This window comes from Pollicipes pollicipes, unplaced genomic scaffold (assembly GCF_011947565.3).
Source record: "Pollicipes pollicipes isolate AB1234 unplaced genomic scaffold, Ppol_2.1 Scaffold_5724;HRSCAF=6776_pilon_pilon_pilon, whole genome shotgun sequence".
In the NCBI taxonomy this organism is placed as follows: Eukaryota; Metazoa; Arthropoda; class Thecostraca; order Pollicipedomorpha; family Pollicipedidae; genus Pollicipes; species Pollicipes pollicipes.
The window spans coordinates 926,317-943,169 of NW_023596746.1; the positions used below are offsets into that span (position 1 = coordinate 926,317).

The window sequence follows — 16,853 nt, forward strand, 5'->3', positions numbered from 1 at the left end:
TAGCTTCAGTCCAGCCAGTAGCAGTGCCACTGCATTAAAGACTGTGCTTCGTTTTTTTCTCATACTTTCTGCGCTCGGCGGCCGCAAGCGTTATTACACGCTGAGACACAGAGCAGTCCCCTTGAAATAGCCCGGTCCTGTCACGCAGGCGCGGCCCGATCCGGCAGCTGATGACGACGCTATGGGTCGGGGAAGCAAAGTTTGCCAATCACCATGCCCAACAGAATGGCGTAGTAGCTCCCTCCATCCTTTTGACCGCCTAGTAATATCACGTTATATTGCGACTCGTGAAACAATTTCGATATCAGTAGATGGCGACCCCCTTGTGCTGCCCACTACGTCAATATATGTATATATATATATATATATATATATATATATATATCTGTAATATATATATCTATATCTATATCTATATGTTTATTTATGCGTGTGGGGGGATATGTGTTTGTGTGTGCATTAGTTACGTCTCGAAAGATATTGCTGGACAAAAAAAATTGCACGCATCAGATAAATGATGAGAGATACCGAGCACCAATGCTAAGTTGTTCAATGCATTAGCAAGAAAAGTTATTCACATAGATAATACAGTAGTAACAACCTTATTCCTCGGAGAATAACCAGGAAGTGGAGATATGGTTGGGTTGATATTTCAGCAACATGCCTTCGTTGAAACAATAACTGAAGTGACTTCTACTATGTTTCGATAAAGGTATGTCGCCGAGATACCAACCCAACCTTATTTCCATTCTCTTGGTTATTCCCCGAGGAACAAGGCTATTACTACTGTCTGCTCTATGAGCACCAACCCTAGTTAATTAACGGAACGAGGAATAGCCCCAAAGCTTGTCACGTGGCCCAGACTAATTTCGCCTGTTAAAAGCGCCATTGCCTCTTTTGCGTCACATACACCATAATTATGGCTTAGATGCGTTTAGTGTAACTTATATTGCCCCAGCGTTCAACGTTTCCAGTGTGCGATACCTCGTGTGGTACGCTTAAGGCCTCGGTGCGAGGCGTATTTGTGCTGCCAATAACAGAGCTTCAGTAAAGACACAATGCTTCCGTCCTGTTGTTTTCTCAAGAGAAAGGCTTTTGTCAAGGATGTCTGACCATTCACCGGAATCGAGTCCAGACCACAGATCTCAGAGAGCAGGTGACCACGACAAAGAAGAAAAGACTCTACACACCACGAACGCGAACGAGACGCATTATAACTGCCGGGCCTTCTCAGAATCCTGAAGTTCCAATAGCCGAGTCCGATCTACTCGACTTCAGAAACCGCGTTTCACCACCACTGCCGCGAGGGGAATTGCAAGCATTACCTAAGGAGTCACAAAACCTGACATCAGAATATGACGCATCGTGTGAGTCTCTCGACATAAAACATCCCGAACTAGAATCCCGAGACCCCACGGAGTCGGAAGCGACGCTGACCCCGGCGGGATTGCGATGTCAGGAAAGTATCGTGAACGACGACCCACAGGAGGGACTACCTCCGAATACAAATGTCCACCTCTCCTTGACGCTGGGTACTTGGCATCTTCTGATTCACAGTCCGCCCCAGACTTTCGCACAGTTGTGGAAAAATACACCCAAGACCCGGACGTTGCACAGTGGAACCAGAACAGAAATCCAGAGATTCGGATTCATCATCAAATCATCTACGACCGATTCCCTGATGGTCTGGCAGCTTTTGCGGCCAGGATTGGCCTGAGTGCTGTACCACCAGTGGATGGCGTACCTGAAACTGGCATCGAACCGGAGAGTGCTCGACAACGCTATCGCGAGGTCGGCCAGACCAGCTCGGGCGGCAGCATGATGGACAGTTCGGTGTCCGTGAAGCAGGAGCCGGATAATGAGCCGACGGCCCCTACAGACAGCCGCAGCGATGTCTCGGCCAACCACATCGACGCACCGTACGACGAGGGCTTCGAAGCCATGCTAATCACGCGCATCCAGAACCGGATCCGAGAGCTAGGCGGCATCGGCGAGTACGACCTCTCCGACCCGACCGACCTTACTCCCGCCGGCCGCCAGGTCAAGCAGCGGTTCGGCTTCCTCATCCAAGACGGCAGCGACGACGAGCAGGCCGGCCCGCCGTCCGTGCTGAAGAGCCGAGAGCGCGGTCGGCGACGACGGCGGCGCGTGCCCGACTGGATGCTGACGGATGTGCCGTCGGACGAGACGCTCCGGACCGACCCGGCCGCCCAGTCGTCGGCCACGTCGGTCAGCTCAGAGCCGCCGTTCGCTGCCACGCACCCGCCGCGCCGCTACGTCGGCTCGCCCGAGTCCGAGAGCGAGCTGTCGGCACTGCGCGACGTCCGCGCCGAGGGCGGCGACGAGTTCGTCGAGGCGGTGCTCTGGCGGCTCCAGGAGAGCCTGCGTGCCAGCCACAACTTCCGCGAGTACCGCGACTCGGTGGCGCGCAAGAGCGACTACGAGCGCCGCGCGGAGCGGCACCACCAGGACACGGCCAGCGACGACACGGACGAAGAAAGCAGCAGGAGCAGCGCCGGTCGCGTCCACTTCCAGAAAAAGGTGCTGGTGCGTCCGCTCGGCAAAGACCCGCTGCTCACCGAGTACCGGCGGCCTTACTCCAAGGTCTCTAAACAAAAGCTCTCCGCCGTCAAGGAGTACAACCCTGAGCCAGATGACCCGGATTACGAGGACTCGCTGAAGGACAAGACAGAGGCGGAGGCCGCGAAGGCGGCGGCTGCAGCGGCGGAGGCAGACCAGACGGATGCTGCTCCGACGACGCCGCCGACCGCGCCGGCACCAGCGCCCAAAACGCAACCGGGATGGAAGAAACTATTCGTAATTATCTGCTTTATTTCTGAGTGAGATTGGTTCTTCAAGCCGCAATCAGCAGCCACAGCGTTTAGTATTCATGTTGCTTTGGCGGTAACATTGCACCCGTAGAATGCATGCGGGGAAGGGTGATATCGTAACATATCAGCGTAGGCGGATCTAAATGTACGGATTGAGACCCTAAAATCTCGCGTTTCTCACGCTTTTTTGAGAGCATGCTGGATACAACAAAAACATTCCTTCAGCTAATGCAATCCGAAATTTATTCCAGAACATGCACCGACGAGCATTTGTCCGGATTGTTTCAGTGTTGTGTTGGTGGGGCGGAGGAACCAGCCGCCAAAGCTCCACCTCCTCCAAAGCCTGCAGCTGCACCACCAGCTCCACCAGGCTCCACCAGCTCCACCAGCTCCACCAGCAAGTTAGCAAAACAACCTGAAGTGAAACGAAAGAGACGCAAAGTCAAGAGCCTGCAGGTGAAGGACTTGGACCCGGACACCCCCAACGAAGAGCTCCGGACGCTCCACATGATGTTTGACGACCAGCTGGAGCTATGCAAGCTGACCGATCCGGACACGGATCCAAGTCTAGACGACCCGTCAGAGCTGTCGGACCCCGACTCTGAGCACGAGACGCCCTGTTTCGCGGACTTTCTCAGAGCATGCGGACTCCCGGATGCGAAGGTCGACGACTATATGAAATACTACAAGACTCACAAAGGTAAGGAATGATTGTGGTCCATAATGGTCTGGTCACAAAATATCTTAAACGCATTTAAAGTAAGAATTTATGTCTGGCTTTATTCCGTTTCGTTCTATAAACAGAGTTTCAACCATTTGTCGCACATATGCACCATGGGCCGTGCAACGATCACAACGGGCGGCTGTGTCTGGCCTTTGCCAGGCACGTCAAAGATTCTGAGCTCGTAATGGACTCGGTGCGGGTGAACAAGGGTAGTCACCCATCATATGTAAGTAAGGTTTTTCTTTAAACCTGAATGCACTTGGCACTCGCCGAAGTGCATGAACGTGTGGGCAGCACATTAGAGTGCAGGTTAACAGCTATCAGATCGTTTAAAACCCAAACCAGATGCATTACCATGCGGATAGTCTGCTCTACAGAGCGGTCAGAGCCTTCAAACTACCAAGTCCGTATCCAATAGAGCCCGCGTCCCCGTCCGGGAGCGCTGAGCCTTCTCGTCCCGCCAGGGCTGACCGACAGCGGCCACGGCGACTGGGCAGGCACGGGTCGAGGCTCGAGTGACCGGCCGTCCAGCGCCAGCAGCGGGGACGACCCCAGCTGGTGGGACAAACGCGCCCGCGAGCGCCGTCAGGACTACCGGCGCAAGCGGCGCGAGCACCGCGAGTACCAGCGCCAGATCGAGACCCAGCGCGACCTGGAGGTGGAGAGCCAGTTGCGCCGCGCGCTCGAGACGCAGCGCGAGCTGCTGCGTGAGCGCGAGGTGCAGCGCGAGATCGAGCGCACGCGCGAGTCCAGTAAAGAGCGCAAGGAGCTGCACCTGGAGGAGGAGGTGCTGGAGAAGGAGCTGCTTCGGCGGCTGTTGGCCGAGCTGCAGAACGAGCAGGTGCGTGCCAGGGATCGCGAGAAGCGTAGGGTGGTGGCCAGGGTTCTGGAGGAGGAGCTGATCACGAGGCTACGCCTGGAGCTGGCGAGGCTGCGGGAGAGGAGCGAGGAGAGGAAGGGAGCATATTCCACGCAGCTGCTCGAGGAGGAGGCCAACACCCGCGAGCTGAACAACCGCATCGAGGAGCTGCGCAGGCGGATGGAAGAGAACAAGATTCTGAGGGATTATGAAAGGGACGAGGAGCAGCAGAGACTCCAACTGCTGGAGGAGCTTCTCGTCAAGGAAAGGCGACGAATGGACATTCATGATGCCCAGCGCCTGAAAGAGCAGGACTTGGAGGAGGCGGACAGAGATCTCCTGATGGACATTGAGACTCAGTCCGGGGAGGATGAAGCGAAGAGTCAGAAAGCGTACGAGGAATGCGCAAGGGAGGTTGTGAGGAAAAGTGAGGAGCATAAGGCAATACGTTCAAAGCTCACTGGTGAAATTCGCAAAAGAGAGTTGGTCAAGCGCAAATTGATCTCACTTCAAGATATTGAAAAGACAAACCCACGGCTTTTCCAGTTGGCCAAAGTAATGGAACAGGTCAGCAACGAAAAGGGTTGCGTTGAGCTGGAGTACGATGAAACTGCGTCCTCTTCTGGAATTCTGAAAAAGGAAAGCATGTCTGAGGGTGAAGGGATAGCGGACCAAGAGCAGGGTACCAAACAAGACTCGAAAACCGACGGGGAAGCAACCGATGGTGAAGCGGGGGAGGGCGTGCCAGGCTTGTCAGAGGATGCGTCCGAGTCCCCTGGCGTCGAAGCGAACATCAACGAAGAGGGCGCCGCCACGGAAAAGGCTGACGATGGGGCTGAACAGTCTGCCGAGGCTGCCGGGGACGAAGCATCTTCCAAACCGGGTGCCCCTGACGGAGCCACCGACCAATCAAAAGACCCGGATGTGAAGGATTCCGAAAATGTAGAAAAGGCGTCTCCAGTGGACGCCTCACCCGATGGCGAGTCTTCTGCCCGTCCCGAGGGTTCGGGGGCCGCCGGCGAAGAGGCCGACACAGTCGGTGCGGACCTGGTCGACGCCAGTCCAGCGCCTGCTGCCGATGAGACGGCTCCGACAGCTCCGGGGCCGACGGAGGCGGAGACGACGGCTCCAGGATCGTCAGACGGCACCAACCAGGCCGAGGGTGCGCCCGAGGAGGCGGAGGGCCCGCGGCTCCAGGAGTCAGCAGTGCAGGTGGCTGCGTCGGCACCGGGGGCGGACGGCGGCTCGGCCGGAGCGCCGGCGGTGGAGCAGGGCGGTGGTGTGACGGAGGGCGGCTCGTCCGAAGCGGCGCCGGCGACGGAGCAGGGCGGCGGTTCAACGGAGGGCGGCTCGCCCGAAGCGCCAGTAACGGAGCAGGGCGGCGGTTCAACGGAGGGCAGCTCGCCCGAAGCGCCAGTGACGGAGCAGGGCGGCGATGCGACAGACGGTGGCCCATCTGAAGCGCCAGCGACGGAGCAGGACGGCGGTGCGACGGGCGAAGGCTCATCCGAAGCGCCAGCGACGGAACAGGACGGCGGTACGACAGAGGGGGGCTCGTCCGAAACACCGGCGACGGAACAGGACGGCGGAGCGACGGACGGCACGGCTGCGGTGGTAGCTGTCGTGGTTACGAACCAGGAGGGTCTGGAGGTGGAGCAGCCGGCAGCGGCAGCCAGCCGTAGCGACGAGGTCAGCATCAGCTCCATGTCAGGCGTCAATGATCTCTATGAAATTGAGCACGGCATGAAGTAAACGTCGGCCCGGCTCAGCGCAGACGGGTCTTTTTGGCCGGTGAATATCGATGACAAATCAGGACAGTCGATCCTGCAAGCAGATAAGTCAAGCAGACTTCTCGGCAACGTCGTTAACGTGTCGAATGGCGCCCGTACCTCGTCTGTGCCCGCCCTTAGCACTGTATGCGCACATGTGATTTGTAGGAGCTGTGTGACACAAGCTGTTGACAAGTATCCGCAGTTGGATTTCACGTTAGTGGTGTCCGCTCCCTGTCGTATATGATTAAAAATATCTCACTTTGTGCGGAATCGCGTTTTTCATCGCTCAACATTAGGACGAAGACGAGCTGTTCCTGTCTGAATCACCGAAGCTAGAGACCGTCCGTGTATTTTGCTTAGCTCTGGATCTAACAAAGTGGCAGAGAAATTTGACACTTTCCTTGCCACATCGGAGCCGTTTCGACCAGCTGCCGCCCCAAGATGCCACTTGCTTGAACCTTCATCCGCACTAATTTTCTGACATTCCGGTGCACACGCCTGGTCGGTTGCCAGACCACCGTTCTGTTGGGGTCGTTGGTTGGAGACGAGGTGTGCATCGAGTGCCGATTATTGTAATTGTTGGGCCGATACAGTTTTCAACAAACGCAAGCCCGCCAATTACGGCTCAGTCGCGAGTAATAACTGAAACAATATGCTGGGGTTGTCCCAGCAGTGAAAAAGCCGCGGGTTGATCGCGATCAAGAACAGCCCTGGCCCCACCACATCACCAAGCGTGCTTCCAGGTAACATGAGTGGATTCACAGCTCGGCACGGTAGCTACTACTCTTTTTCATCCACTATACGTGGTATCTTAAATTTAATCACCCGCGCTACACTTGTATGTCGAGGCCAGTCACGGACTTGACCTTCCCGATCGGGTGAGCGCTATCAATTAACCCAGCGGAATGCGTTCCACGCCAGTATTCGGGAGTCCGGCATAACGAGGCGCGTCGGCTACTTGGACCGTTTTGGTGTTCAAGGGTTGCAACGTGGATAACCGTGAAGCACAGGACTGATTCCAACACATACCATGCTGGTTCCTTACTACTCATCATTGCATATCACGAGAACGGGATGCCGCACTGGCGCGGTGTGATAAATGCCGGGTAGGAAAAGACAGGGCTGTCATTTTTCAATAGTATTTTGATTCTCTCCAACACCACGGCTCAGTTCAACGGTACAGCGCAAAGTGGTGCAGTTTGCCAGCCAATGGCAACTCATAGTTGGCACAAGCAAAACTGCTGGTTCGACGCTCAACACGAACGCGAAAACTGAAGAATGCTGCATTACAGAAACATAGACAACGCCATCCTTAAACGATAAACAAAAAGCAAGAAAAACATCATCAATGCTGTCTGTAAAATGTGACTAACCAGACAACTGCAGTATGTGCAGGTCAGAGGTTCACTAATCACCCTAACCCAACCATAGCTGCTAATACTAGCGAGTGGTGTTCTCGGGCGACCACATTCAAGAAAGGCAGCCGTGAGACGACTGCCATGCTCCAGAGAAAAGACTGCACGAAACGCAGACACAGAATACTTAAAACAAGCGTCGAATTTGGCACCACTGGAATGAATGCCGTCGAAGGCGCCGTTGGTTGCCGGTGCGCCACTTTCACCGCGGTACAGCAACAGCACAATAATATCAGACCGCGGCAAAAGCGGTAAGGCAATCGTATCACTACAGCCGCCGTCGGCCACTGGGTCCAGCAAAGGCTTGCCGATGCTGATAACATCTCCGTCAACACGGCATAACTCTCCTGAACGTAACAACAAATAAAGTGTCTCGCCATGGCAGCCTGGAGAACAGACTTGTGCCTTCCGTTGTCTGGCCAGCCCGCCAGCACGCCCAGTTTGCACAGTTTAGCGGCAGATCTCCGCCCCCTGTCCACACAGCTTAGCAGCGGATCTGCACCCACTGTCCGGACAGCTCAGCAGCAGATCTGCAACCGCCGTCCGTCCGGACAGCTTAGAAGCGGACTTGCACCCACTGTCCAGACAGCTAGGCAGCAGACCTGCACCCAACGTCCAGACAACTTAGTAATGGATCTGCACCCCTGTCCTGACGGCTCAGTAGCGGATCTGCACCCACTGCCCGGACAGCTCAGTAGCGGATCTGCACCCACTGTCCGGACAGCTCGTCCTTGCGGAAGTAGTGCGGCCGTCCGTCCGGGAAGATGGTGATGGCCGGGAACGGGTGCTCCTGGATGTGCTTCAGTGTGCTCCGCACCTGTGAGGCAGCCAGAGGTCACGCCACAGCACTCTCGCCCCCCCCCCCCCCCCCTCCACGTCCGCAGCGTCTCAGCGACAGACGCCCGGCATCCCCGGAGTGAGACCACACAACGAACGGGGGCTGACGCTGGGGAAGCTGCCCCGAACCCCACGGGCACCAGCTCGGCACCAGCGAGACAGCGCTAGGAGCGGTGTAACTCGGCGCATCGCTTCCTTCACTTCTAGAAGGTCTGAGTGACAGCGATTTCAGAGTTAAAGTTAAGCCTCAGGCCATACACCAATAAAATCGCTTAAACATACCCGAGGTATCAGCAGGAAACGCCGACGGACGCCGAACACAGACGGCGTTTTCTGATGCCACCAGCGCAGACGGTCACGTCTCACCTGCATGGCGAAGTGGGGCGGCTCGACCTCGGGGCTGGTGGAGAGGTGCTGCAGCAGGAACTCGTCGCTCTGCTGCAGCCACAGGTCCACACCCCGCAGCGGCTCGTAGTTGAACGGTCCGATCCGCAGCAGGCCTTGCTGACAGTCGTAGATGTCCAGTACCTGGCCGCGCGGCCGACGGAGCGGGTTAGGTCACGACGGGCAGGTCTGGTGCGGCTCAAGCGGGTACGGGTCAGCCACGGCCCGCACAGGGGCAGGTCAACAGTGGCCGTCACAGGCCCTGGCGGAGCACAGGCCAGTCGAACACAAGACGCGAAATGGGAGGCGCAAATCCTGCCAGTCTACATGATCTTACAAAGGAAACGTGCTCTAAATATGCCGCAAAACGCGGCATAAGAAACATCTTCGAAGCGACAAAAAGCACCGGCAGCGAAACACGGCTAAGCCACACAAAAGCAAGCTCAGCCTATAGAGGCAGCCGCAGGCGGCTTCATTCACAGTCGCGGTCGCAGGCTGCCACCCTGCCCACCTGGTGTCCGCCGGTGTAGAAGCGGGCTGAGCGGAGGCCCAGCTCGGGTCCCTTGTCCGGGAAGGTGGCCGGGAACAGCTCGCCCGTCTCCGTGTTCACGCCCACGCCGTACACCACCGGCCAGTTCATGCCAGCCCGGATGATGGTGTTGAGGTCGCCCAGACAGCAGGTCACCAGGTCCACCTCGTACGGCGACTTCTGGAACGAGTCTGCGCCAGGCGGCGAGGCGTCAGCGAGTCCTGGCCACCGGCCTGCCACACGGCCTCGTACACAGCGGCACAGGCAGCGGGTCCCAGCCACCGGCCTACCACACGGCCTCATACGCAGCGGCACAGGGACTTCACTTCGTCCCTGGTCACGTGGACCAAAATGATATGCAACAGACCAGCCGTACGCCAATAGAGCTATATATCTCGTTTGGATGGGAGAGCGTTATCCCATCTCCTCTCACCAAAGTTTTCTCCAAATATCAAGCACACATCACCCCTTCCCCTCCTCTCAGTCACCCAAGACACTAAAAGCACACAAAACAGACACTGCAAGGGAAACTACCTGTTTTCCCGAGCTGGATAAGGTCACATGTAAGCCTGGCTCGACAGGGCATTCTGGAAAAGCTAAATGACTGGGCCTTGATCCCGTTGCACAGCAGGTTGCGGGGAGACAGGATCCCACCAGCTCTAGGTGCCGGTAGACTGCGCACAACAGCACAGCGCCGTCAACGGCGGTCCCCAATGCACCGCCGGCAGCAGTGCATTGTTGTATTGTCTCCAGCCCCGGTGTATCACACACTGCAGTACAATGCTACCGGCCCCGTTCCCAGGCACACCAGACGTCCGGCACTCGCCGAGGCCGGCGACTGTCTCATACACTGCGAGCCCACACAGCGTACCAGGCCGGGGACGAGACCGGACCGTGCGGCGCCACGCGTCCAGCGCATCAGCCACGCGTGAGGACCCTCCAACGGCGCCACTCACTGAGCAGGGAGAGCGTGAGCTCCTCGGAGACGCCGCGCGTGTCGCGGAAGCCGCCGGCCAGGTGCAGCTGCACCCGGCCGGCCGGGTAGCCCATGGACAGCTCCGATATGCGGTGCAGGATCGTCTGGATTGACTCCTCGTGGCCGCAGCCGTCCAGGTGTGTCAGCGCCGTGGCGCCCGACGCTGCGGAGGACGGCACGACGTCAGCGGCGCCCGACGGAGCGCCGGGCCGGCGGCACATGGGGGCGGCGGTCACAGAACTACGGGTCAGGGAGTGGAGTGAGACTGTCCCGCACGTGAGCCCACCTTCAGAGGGCACTGCCATCAGAGTGACACGCGAATGACTCCAACCAGCGTGGCCATGACAATGGCCTCACGCCGGGAGGGTAGCTGAAAGTTTCGAAGTGACAGCCATTCGGCATCGGCCAGTTGACGTCGCTATGATCCCGACCGCTGCGTCAAACGTCACGCGACGCCAACCGATGTGTCGCGGGTAAACGCCGACTCCCGTGTCAAATGACACCCACGTGACACTGACCGGAGAATCACGAACATCCACGTGACACCGACCGGAGCATCAACACCCACGCGACACAGACCGACGTGTCACGAACCAATGGCGCGCGACGCCCACTGACGCACCGCACGTGGCCCGCCAGTGGCCCTGACACCGAGGCACCACCCGGCAGCCCCCCGCCACTGACCGGTGTGTCGCAGGACGGCGATGTGGCACGTAGTGCAGTCATCCGTGCCCAGGATGGAGACGTTCTTGTCATGCGGCACGGTGACGGCCAGCTCGCGCTGGTTGACGTACAGCAGGCCCACAGGACCGATGCACTTGGCCGGAATGCTGCAGAACTGGCGCGCACCGTCCTTCAGGTGCGGGTAGTGCTGGTAGAGCGTGCGCGAGTCCTGCGGTATGTCGTCGATCGGGATGCCGCTGATGCACAGCACCATCCTGAAATGGCAGAGCACGACGGTCAGCGGCGGCGACGGTCAGCGGCGGCGACGGTCGGGGCGGCGACGGTCAGCGGCGGCGACGCTCAGCGGCGGCGACCGTCGGGGGCGGCGACGGTCAGCGGCGGCGACGACCACGGGCGGCGACGGTCAGGGGTGCCGCGCACGGGCGGCGGGACCGGAGCGTGCGCAGGAGCACTGCAGTCGCAGCCGGCGACAGGCACGCGACTGGTGGTAAACATAAGTTTCGGTATCCTTTTTTTTTGGGGGGGGGGGGGCTGAACGCGTGAGGTGAACGCCAATATAAGAATGGGCTGCCGTTTGTATCGCAGTGTTCTGTGTGAAGCAGTAACGTGTGTCCCCAGCTGAGCCAACATTTCGACGGTAAAAGACAGTTGGACCAACAACGACTACAACGCCGTCACAACGAACAGCTCCGTTTGCCTCGCTATCAACCAGCTGTGAGACACCGAGAGACACTTTACATAGGGGTCCTATATCCAAACACAACGATAAAATGCATCATCACGACAAGCCTGCCACCACACCGCCCATGGCTTTGGTTACTCTACAAACAGGGTCAACCGGGGTTAGTTCACAGAAGTCTGGCGATTTTAAGACTCATTATCAAGGGTACACAATGCACAGCCGGATCCATTTTCGCACTAATCGCTCTCAATTATCACGGATTTCAGGTTTCACGACGCGTTGGCACTGCTCAAACCTTGACCTCATTGCTGAAATGCCGTCGAACAACTGTGTCATCACCGATAAGGCAGGCAGAAGTATGGGACCTTCCTCGCACAGGAAGAGCAATATCGCAGAAGCCGTGGCCAATCTCTCGCGCGCTGCTCCGAACACACGAACACCTTGAGTGCCAAACCAGATCACGTGGTGCCTGCGGGCGGCGCCTGAACCACCCAGCCTGTCATGCCGGGCGAGGCAGGAAGACCCCCAAAGCATCCCGTCCAGAAGAGACTCCTCAGTGTCACGCGGAGAGAGGCCTGGCTGGAACTACAATATCGCCAGGACAGCGCCCATCTCTGCCGAGTCACATTCGAATCTTTTGCTATCCAGCCAGCGGAATCTCAACCATTCGCCACAGAACGGACCTCCGACGGCACGCGTGCGGCGTCACTGGCCTCCGGTCCTGTCCAGTGTCCACATGCGAGTGCGAGATCGCGTCACTTTTTACGAGTACCACCGCTGGGACCCGGCACGGGCTGCGCGCTGCCGCCCCAGGAGGGCGGAGGCATGTCGCGGGATTTGCCGCCTAACAACGCGGATATCTGGCATATCAGATGTCCGGCCGGTTGTCACACCACTGGGGCAGAAAGTAGTTTCAGCAACCCAAGGGCGGCTGGGTTACTCGGCTGCCGCCCTAGATCGGATTGGCGTGAGACGGCGGATCATGTCAGACGTGTAGGCTGGCCTGGGCAGCGAGTGGGCGATGCCCTCGCTGCCGTGGTCCGACGCGTGTATGATTTACTGCATTTCCAAAGACGCCTTGTAGCATGCGGCGTCTTCATACCGTTCGCAGGGAGAAAATATATGCAGTTGTCTTTTATTACACACGTACATCTATTGGCTGATTAATTGAAGGAGCTTCGCCCAAGGAGCGTCCGCTCGGGGGACAAGTACGCTACTCTGATGTTCCCTACCATCGTTCATTCAAATCTACCTTTGACATGCATTCACAAGTGGAAGGCCGTTTCTTAAACTGCTCCACTCCACCAGATTGGAGACAGCCCCAACAAGTCTCAGCCCTGATTCAGAACAACCTAGCGTTTCGCGAAAAGCACAGTGTTGCAGAAATCGTTTTTCCCCGACACCACAGAACTAGCACATTGGAAATAATGCAATGTTTAAAAACCGGCGGCACCGACACATTACGGTTTGGTTCCGTGACAGCTTCGAGGTCAGCTCCAGCTAAACGGGCCCGCCAAGTCTGCATCTGGGTCATGGGGGTCAGCGGGGCGCGGCCGAGGGTCGCCACACATTACACACTGTCGGCAGCACACGTCGGCCCGCAATTAATTGGACGGAACGACGACAAACAGCGGCGGGGCGGAGGCGGCCTTCCCGCGACGCTCTTGGCAGACATCCCACAGCAGTCGGCCGAGACCGCCGGCCGCGCCAGCGGCTGACGACTGTGGAGAGCACCACTGTTCTGCCGCGTCCGTTGGCAGCGCCAGCGGCTAACGCCAGTGGAGAGCGACACTGCTCCACCGCGTCTGCCGGCCGCGCCAGCGGCTGACTACCATGGAGAGCGCCACTGCTCCGCCGCGACCGTAGGCCGCGCCAGCGGCTGACGATAGTGGAGAGCGCCACTGCTCCACCGCGACCGTAGGCCGCGCCAGAGGCTGACGATAGTGGAGAGCGCCACTGCTCCGCCGCGACCGTAGGCCGCGCCAGCGGCTGACGATAGTGAAGAGCGCCACTGCTCCGCCGCGACCGTAGGCCGCGCCAGCGGCTGACGATAGTGAAGAGCGCCACTGCTCCGCCGCGACCGTAGGCCGCGCCAGCGGCTGATGATAGTGGAGAGCGCCACTGCTCCGCCGCGACCGTAGGCCGCGCCAGCGGCTGACGATAGTGGAGAGCGCCACTGCTCCTCCGCGTCAGTGGAGAGCACCACACACAGAGAACCGGGCCTGCTAGCTAAGAGCGCCACTGAACTGAGAAGCGTGGCGGCCTTTCATCGACCACCGCCGACCCCGGCCGCAGCACCCCCTCCGCTCCCGAGACATCAGCACGTTCAGCCGCCACTTGCTCACAGCTCCGTGCATCGCCGACCGCCGATCAAAGTTACGGGAGTGTTCATGTATCGACCATGTTCAGCCGCCGACCAAGGCCGCGGGATCGCTGGCGCCTTGGCCCGTCTCTAGCCACACCCTGTTCGGCGCTGACGTCAAGACACGTACATGTCCAGCCGCCGGCCTGAGCCACAGCATCATTCTCGCCCCGTCGCACTCTCGTCTAGCAATTGACCATTTCGAGCAAACGACGAGAGCTCAAGCACCGCCCCCGCCTCACTGTCGGCCGTTTCAAGCCATTTACTTGAGCCCGAGCACCGTTCCCATCTCGGCACCACTCTCGTCTAGCAGTCAGCCTTTTCAATCGACCCTGAGCCACAGCCGCCTGCTGAGCCTCGACATCTGTCCACCTCTGGCCGCCGGCTTGAGCAACGGCACCGCTCGCGTTTCGACACCGCTCTCGTCTCGTCAGTGGCCCATCTCCAGCCGGCGGCAGGATGGCGCCGGCCGCCGACAGCACGGCGGCAATCGCGGCGCAATCCATCTCCCCCAGCGGAGGGGGGGCCGGCACAAAAACGGCAGCAAAAAACGGCCGCGACCGCCCCTAAGTGGCCAGGCCAGCAGCGGTGACAGAGCGCAGGTCGGGTCACGGGCTGACCCGCACCCCGCTCGACGCGGCGCGACCCAGCCACCGCAGCCGAAGGCGCCGACTCGCACTGTCCGCGCAGCGCGCCCATCACACCCACGCTGGCACGGCCGAGATGGAGAACGGCCTAGCGAGGCTTGAAATAGGTTACTGAGGTCATGCGTCAGTCAAAACCGATCAAAACGCGGCGTAGGCTCAGAGACAGGCCGCTGCCAATGCAATATCGCACACAATTATACCAACATGCGTACCATATGTGTGCAATGTGTGCAACACCGCACACAATTATACCTACGGCGTTCAGTTTCTTCTTGAACCACCCTTATACTGTCTGCCTGTCACGTATGAGTGCGTCGTGGGTGTGCTATCCACCGCCACCCACAAGAACAGGCACTCGACAAGGCCATGCCGGCGTACCGCAGTCCACAACTGGTCTCACCAGACGGCAAAGCCCCGCACGGCTGGCACTAGGCCTCCAATCGGTGGGGCCATCAGGGATCGGTTCCATCTGCGGTGCGCGAGCTCTCCCGACTCGGCTCGGTAATTGGCTTAATCGTGACGCTGATTGGGCCGCACCGCCGCCCTGCAACTAGCAGGGCCGCGCAGCAGTCGGTCCGAAAAGACCGTTCGTTAATCGCATATAATCAGACGATTGCAGTCGCCCGCAGCAGCGGGCAATCTGATGCCGATGGCAACAGGGCGCTCCGATCTGTCGTGCTCCGCGTCGGGTGGGACCATCAGACTGGACATCGCCCGCCGGCGCCCCCAGCTCCCGCACGGTGGACCTGGACCGGGCGGCCGACTGGACACCGGGCGCGGCGCCCCGGCGCGTGGGACGACCGCCGGAGCCGTGGGTGTGTGTGTGTCGCGGACGCCGCTGGGAGCCGCCGCCCGGTCATCATCCGGGTAATTGGCCGGCCACGGCGACCGGTCACCGATTAGCTGTCCGTTTCTGCCAGCCCCTCGCCCGCCAGGTAGTGGCGGGTGGGCTGAACATCAGCGACAGCTGACACTGGCGACTAGTCATCGTCTGGGGATATCCAACTGGCGACTAGTCATCGTCTGGGGACATCCAACTGGCGACTAGTCATCGTCTGGGGATATCCAACTAGCGACCAGTGTGACGGCGGGGCGGTCTGCAAACAGCCCGGGCATCTGATCATACAGCAGACAACTGCACAAACACATACGCCCAGCCATTGACCAGTGCCATTTGCCCAGGTATATCCAGCCCTTCATCAGCAGGAACAAATAGCCACTTCACCACGCCGGCTCGAAAAACCCCCCACCAAGTCCGACCCCGGGCCCAGCGACGGGATCACAAACCGAGCCATACACCCAGTCGAGAGGGATCTCATCCGCAGCTGGCTGGCCGACCGACGAGCACGCCGCTGCCGTCGCCGGCCGCGCGGCGCTCCCACGCGCCCGTGACCGCGCGCGACGGCGGCGCCGTGGCCGGTGCCGCACGCCCTGGCCGGGGCGCACCTGTCGGCGTCGCCTGAGAGCGGGCCGGCACGCGCGGCCGTCGTCTCCCAGGCCGGGTCGGCGCGCTCCCATGGGGTCGGCCGGGTGACCGCCGCCGTCGGCCGCGGCCCGCGTAAAAAACGGCCAATTAGGCCCGGCCGCCGGTGGGTGAGGCGAACGACCGACCGACCAACCGACCAGCCAGCCAGCCGGCCGGAGGCGGCGGCGGCGGAGGCGGCGGGCCAGACGCCGCACGCGCACACACACACACATACACATACACAAACACAGCGACGGGCGGGCGGAGAGCGCGGACGTGAGGGGCGGGAGCGCGTGGAGGCAAGAGGGGCGGGAGAGCGTGGAGACGAGAGGGGCGGGAGAGCGCCGAGACGAGAGGGGCGGGAGAGCGCCCATACGAAACGGGCGGGAGAGCGCCCATACGAAACGGGCGGGAGAGCGCCCAGACGAGAGGGGCGGGAGAACGTCCAGATAACAGAGGCGGGAGCGGACCGTTCAGACGTCACACGGCGCGCCGACGCCGCCCGTCAATCAACAGCGACTGAGGGAGTGACACTGATGGGTGGAAAGTGACAACCAATCATGAACACGAGATTGTCACTCGCCCAAATGCATCCTTGATTCGGTTCCAGTGTGCACACCCAATTTGATATGACCGTAGCGTGAGTTGGTTTGAGCGTCGACTTCGAAATACATCGACAAACAAGA

General features: G+C 59.4%; 2 protein-coding genes across 2 annotated transcripts; one reads left to right on the top strand and one right to left on the bottom strand.

Annotated features, from left to right (window-relative positions):
• Nucleotides 1-1,818: 1,818 nt before the first annotated feature.
• LOC119102274 (nuclear receptor corepressor 2-like) lies at nucleotides 1,819-6,166 on the top strand. The gene is made up of 3 exons (XM_037225641.1): nucleotides 1,819-2,817; nucleotides 3,120-3,531; nucleotides 4,020-6,166. The coding sequence occupies exons 1-3, from the start codon at nucleotides 1,819-1,821 to the stop codon at nucleotides 6,164-6,166; spliced, it is 3,558 nt and encodes a 1,185-aa protein (XP_037081536.1).
• Nucleotides 6,167-7,309: 1,143 nt separating this feature from the next.
• Nucleotides 7,310-11,267, bottom strand: LOC119103963 (protein N-terminal asparagine amidohydrolase). The gene is made up of 5 exons (XM_037227674.1): nucleotides 11,012-11,267; nucleotides 10,308-10,490; nucleotides 9,334-9,542; nucleotides 8,805-8,966; nucleotides 7,310-8,418 (listed from the first exon to the last, which is right to left on the bottom strand). The coding sequence occupies exons 1-5, from the start codon at nucleotides 11,262-11,264 to the stop codon at nucleotides 8,293-8,295; spliced, it is 933 nt and encodes a 310-aa protein (XP_037083569.1). The 5' UTR covers nucleotides 11,265-11,267; the 3' UTR covers nucleotides 7,310-8,292.
• Nucleotides 11,268-16,853: the final 5,586 nt, after the last annotated feature.

Bases quoted from the DNA above. Each gene is read 5' to 3' on its own strand.
- LOC119102274 (XM_037225641.1), top strand. From the start codon at position 1,819: ATGATGGACAGTTCGGTGTCCGTGAAGCAGGAGCCGGATAATGAGCCG. The intron at 2,818-3,119 runs GTAATTATCTGC...GGATTGTTTCAG, and splicing joins CGGGATGGAAGAAACTATTC to TGTTGTGTTGGTGGGGCGGA. The intron at 3,532-4,019 runs GTAAGGAATGAT...TCGTCCCGCCAG, and splicing joins ATACTACAAGACTCACAAAG to GGCTGACCGACAGCGGCCAC.
- LOC119103963 (XM_037227674.1), bottom strand. From the start codon at position 11,264: ATGGTGCTGTGCATCAGCGGCATCCCGATCGACGACATACCGCAGGAC. The intron at 8,967-9,333 runs GTGGGCAGGGTG...CCGCGCGGCCAG, and splicing joins TCTACACCGGCGGACACCAG to GTACTGGACATCTACGACTG. The intron at 8,419-8,804 runs GTGAGACGTGAC...GCTGCCTCACAG, and splicing joins CGCCCCACTTCGCCATGCAG to GTGCGGAGCACACTGAAGCA.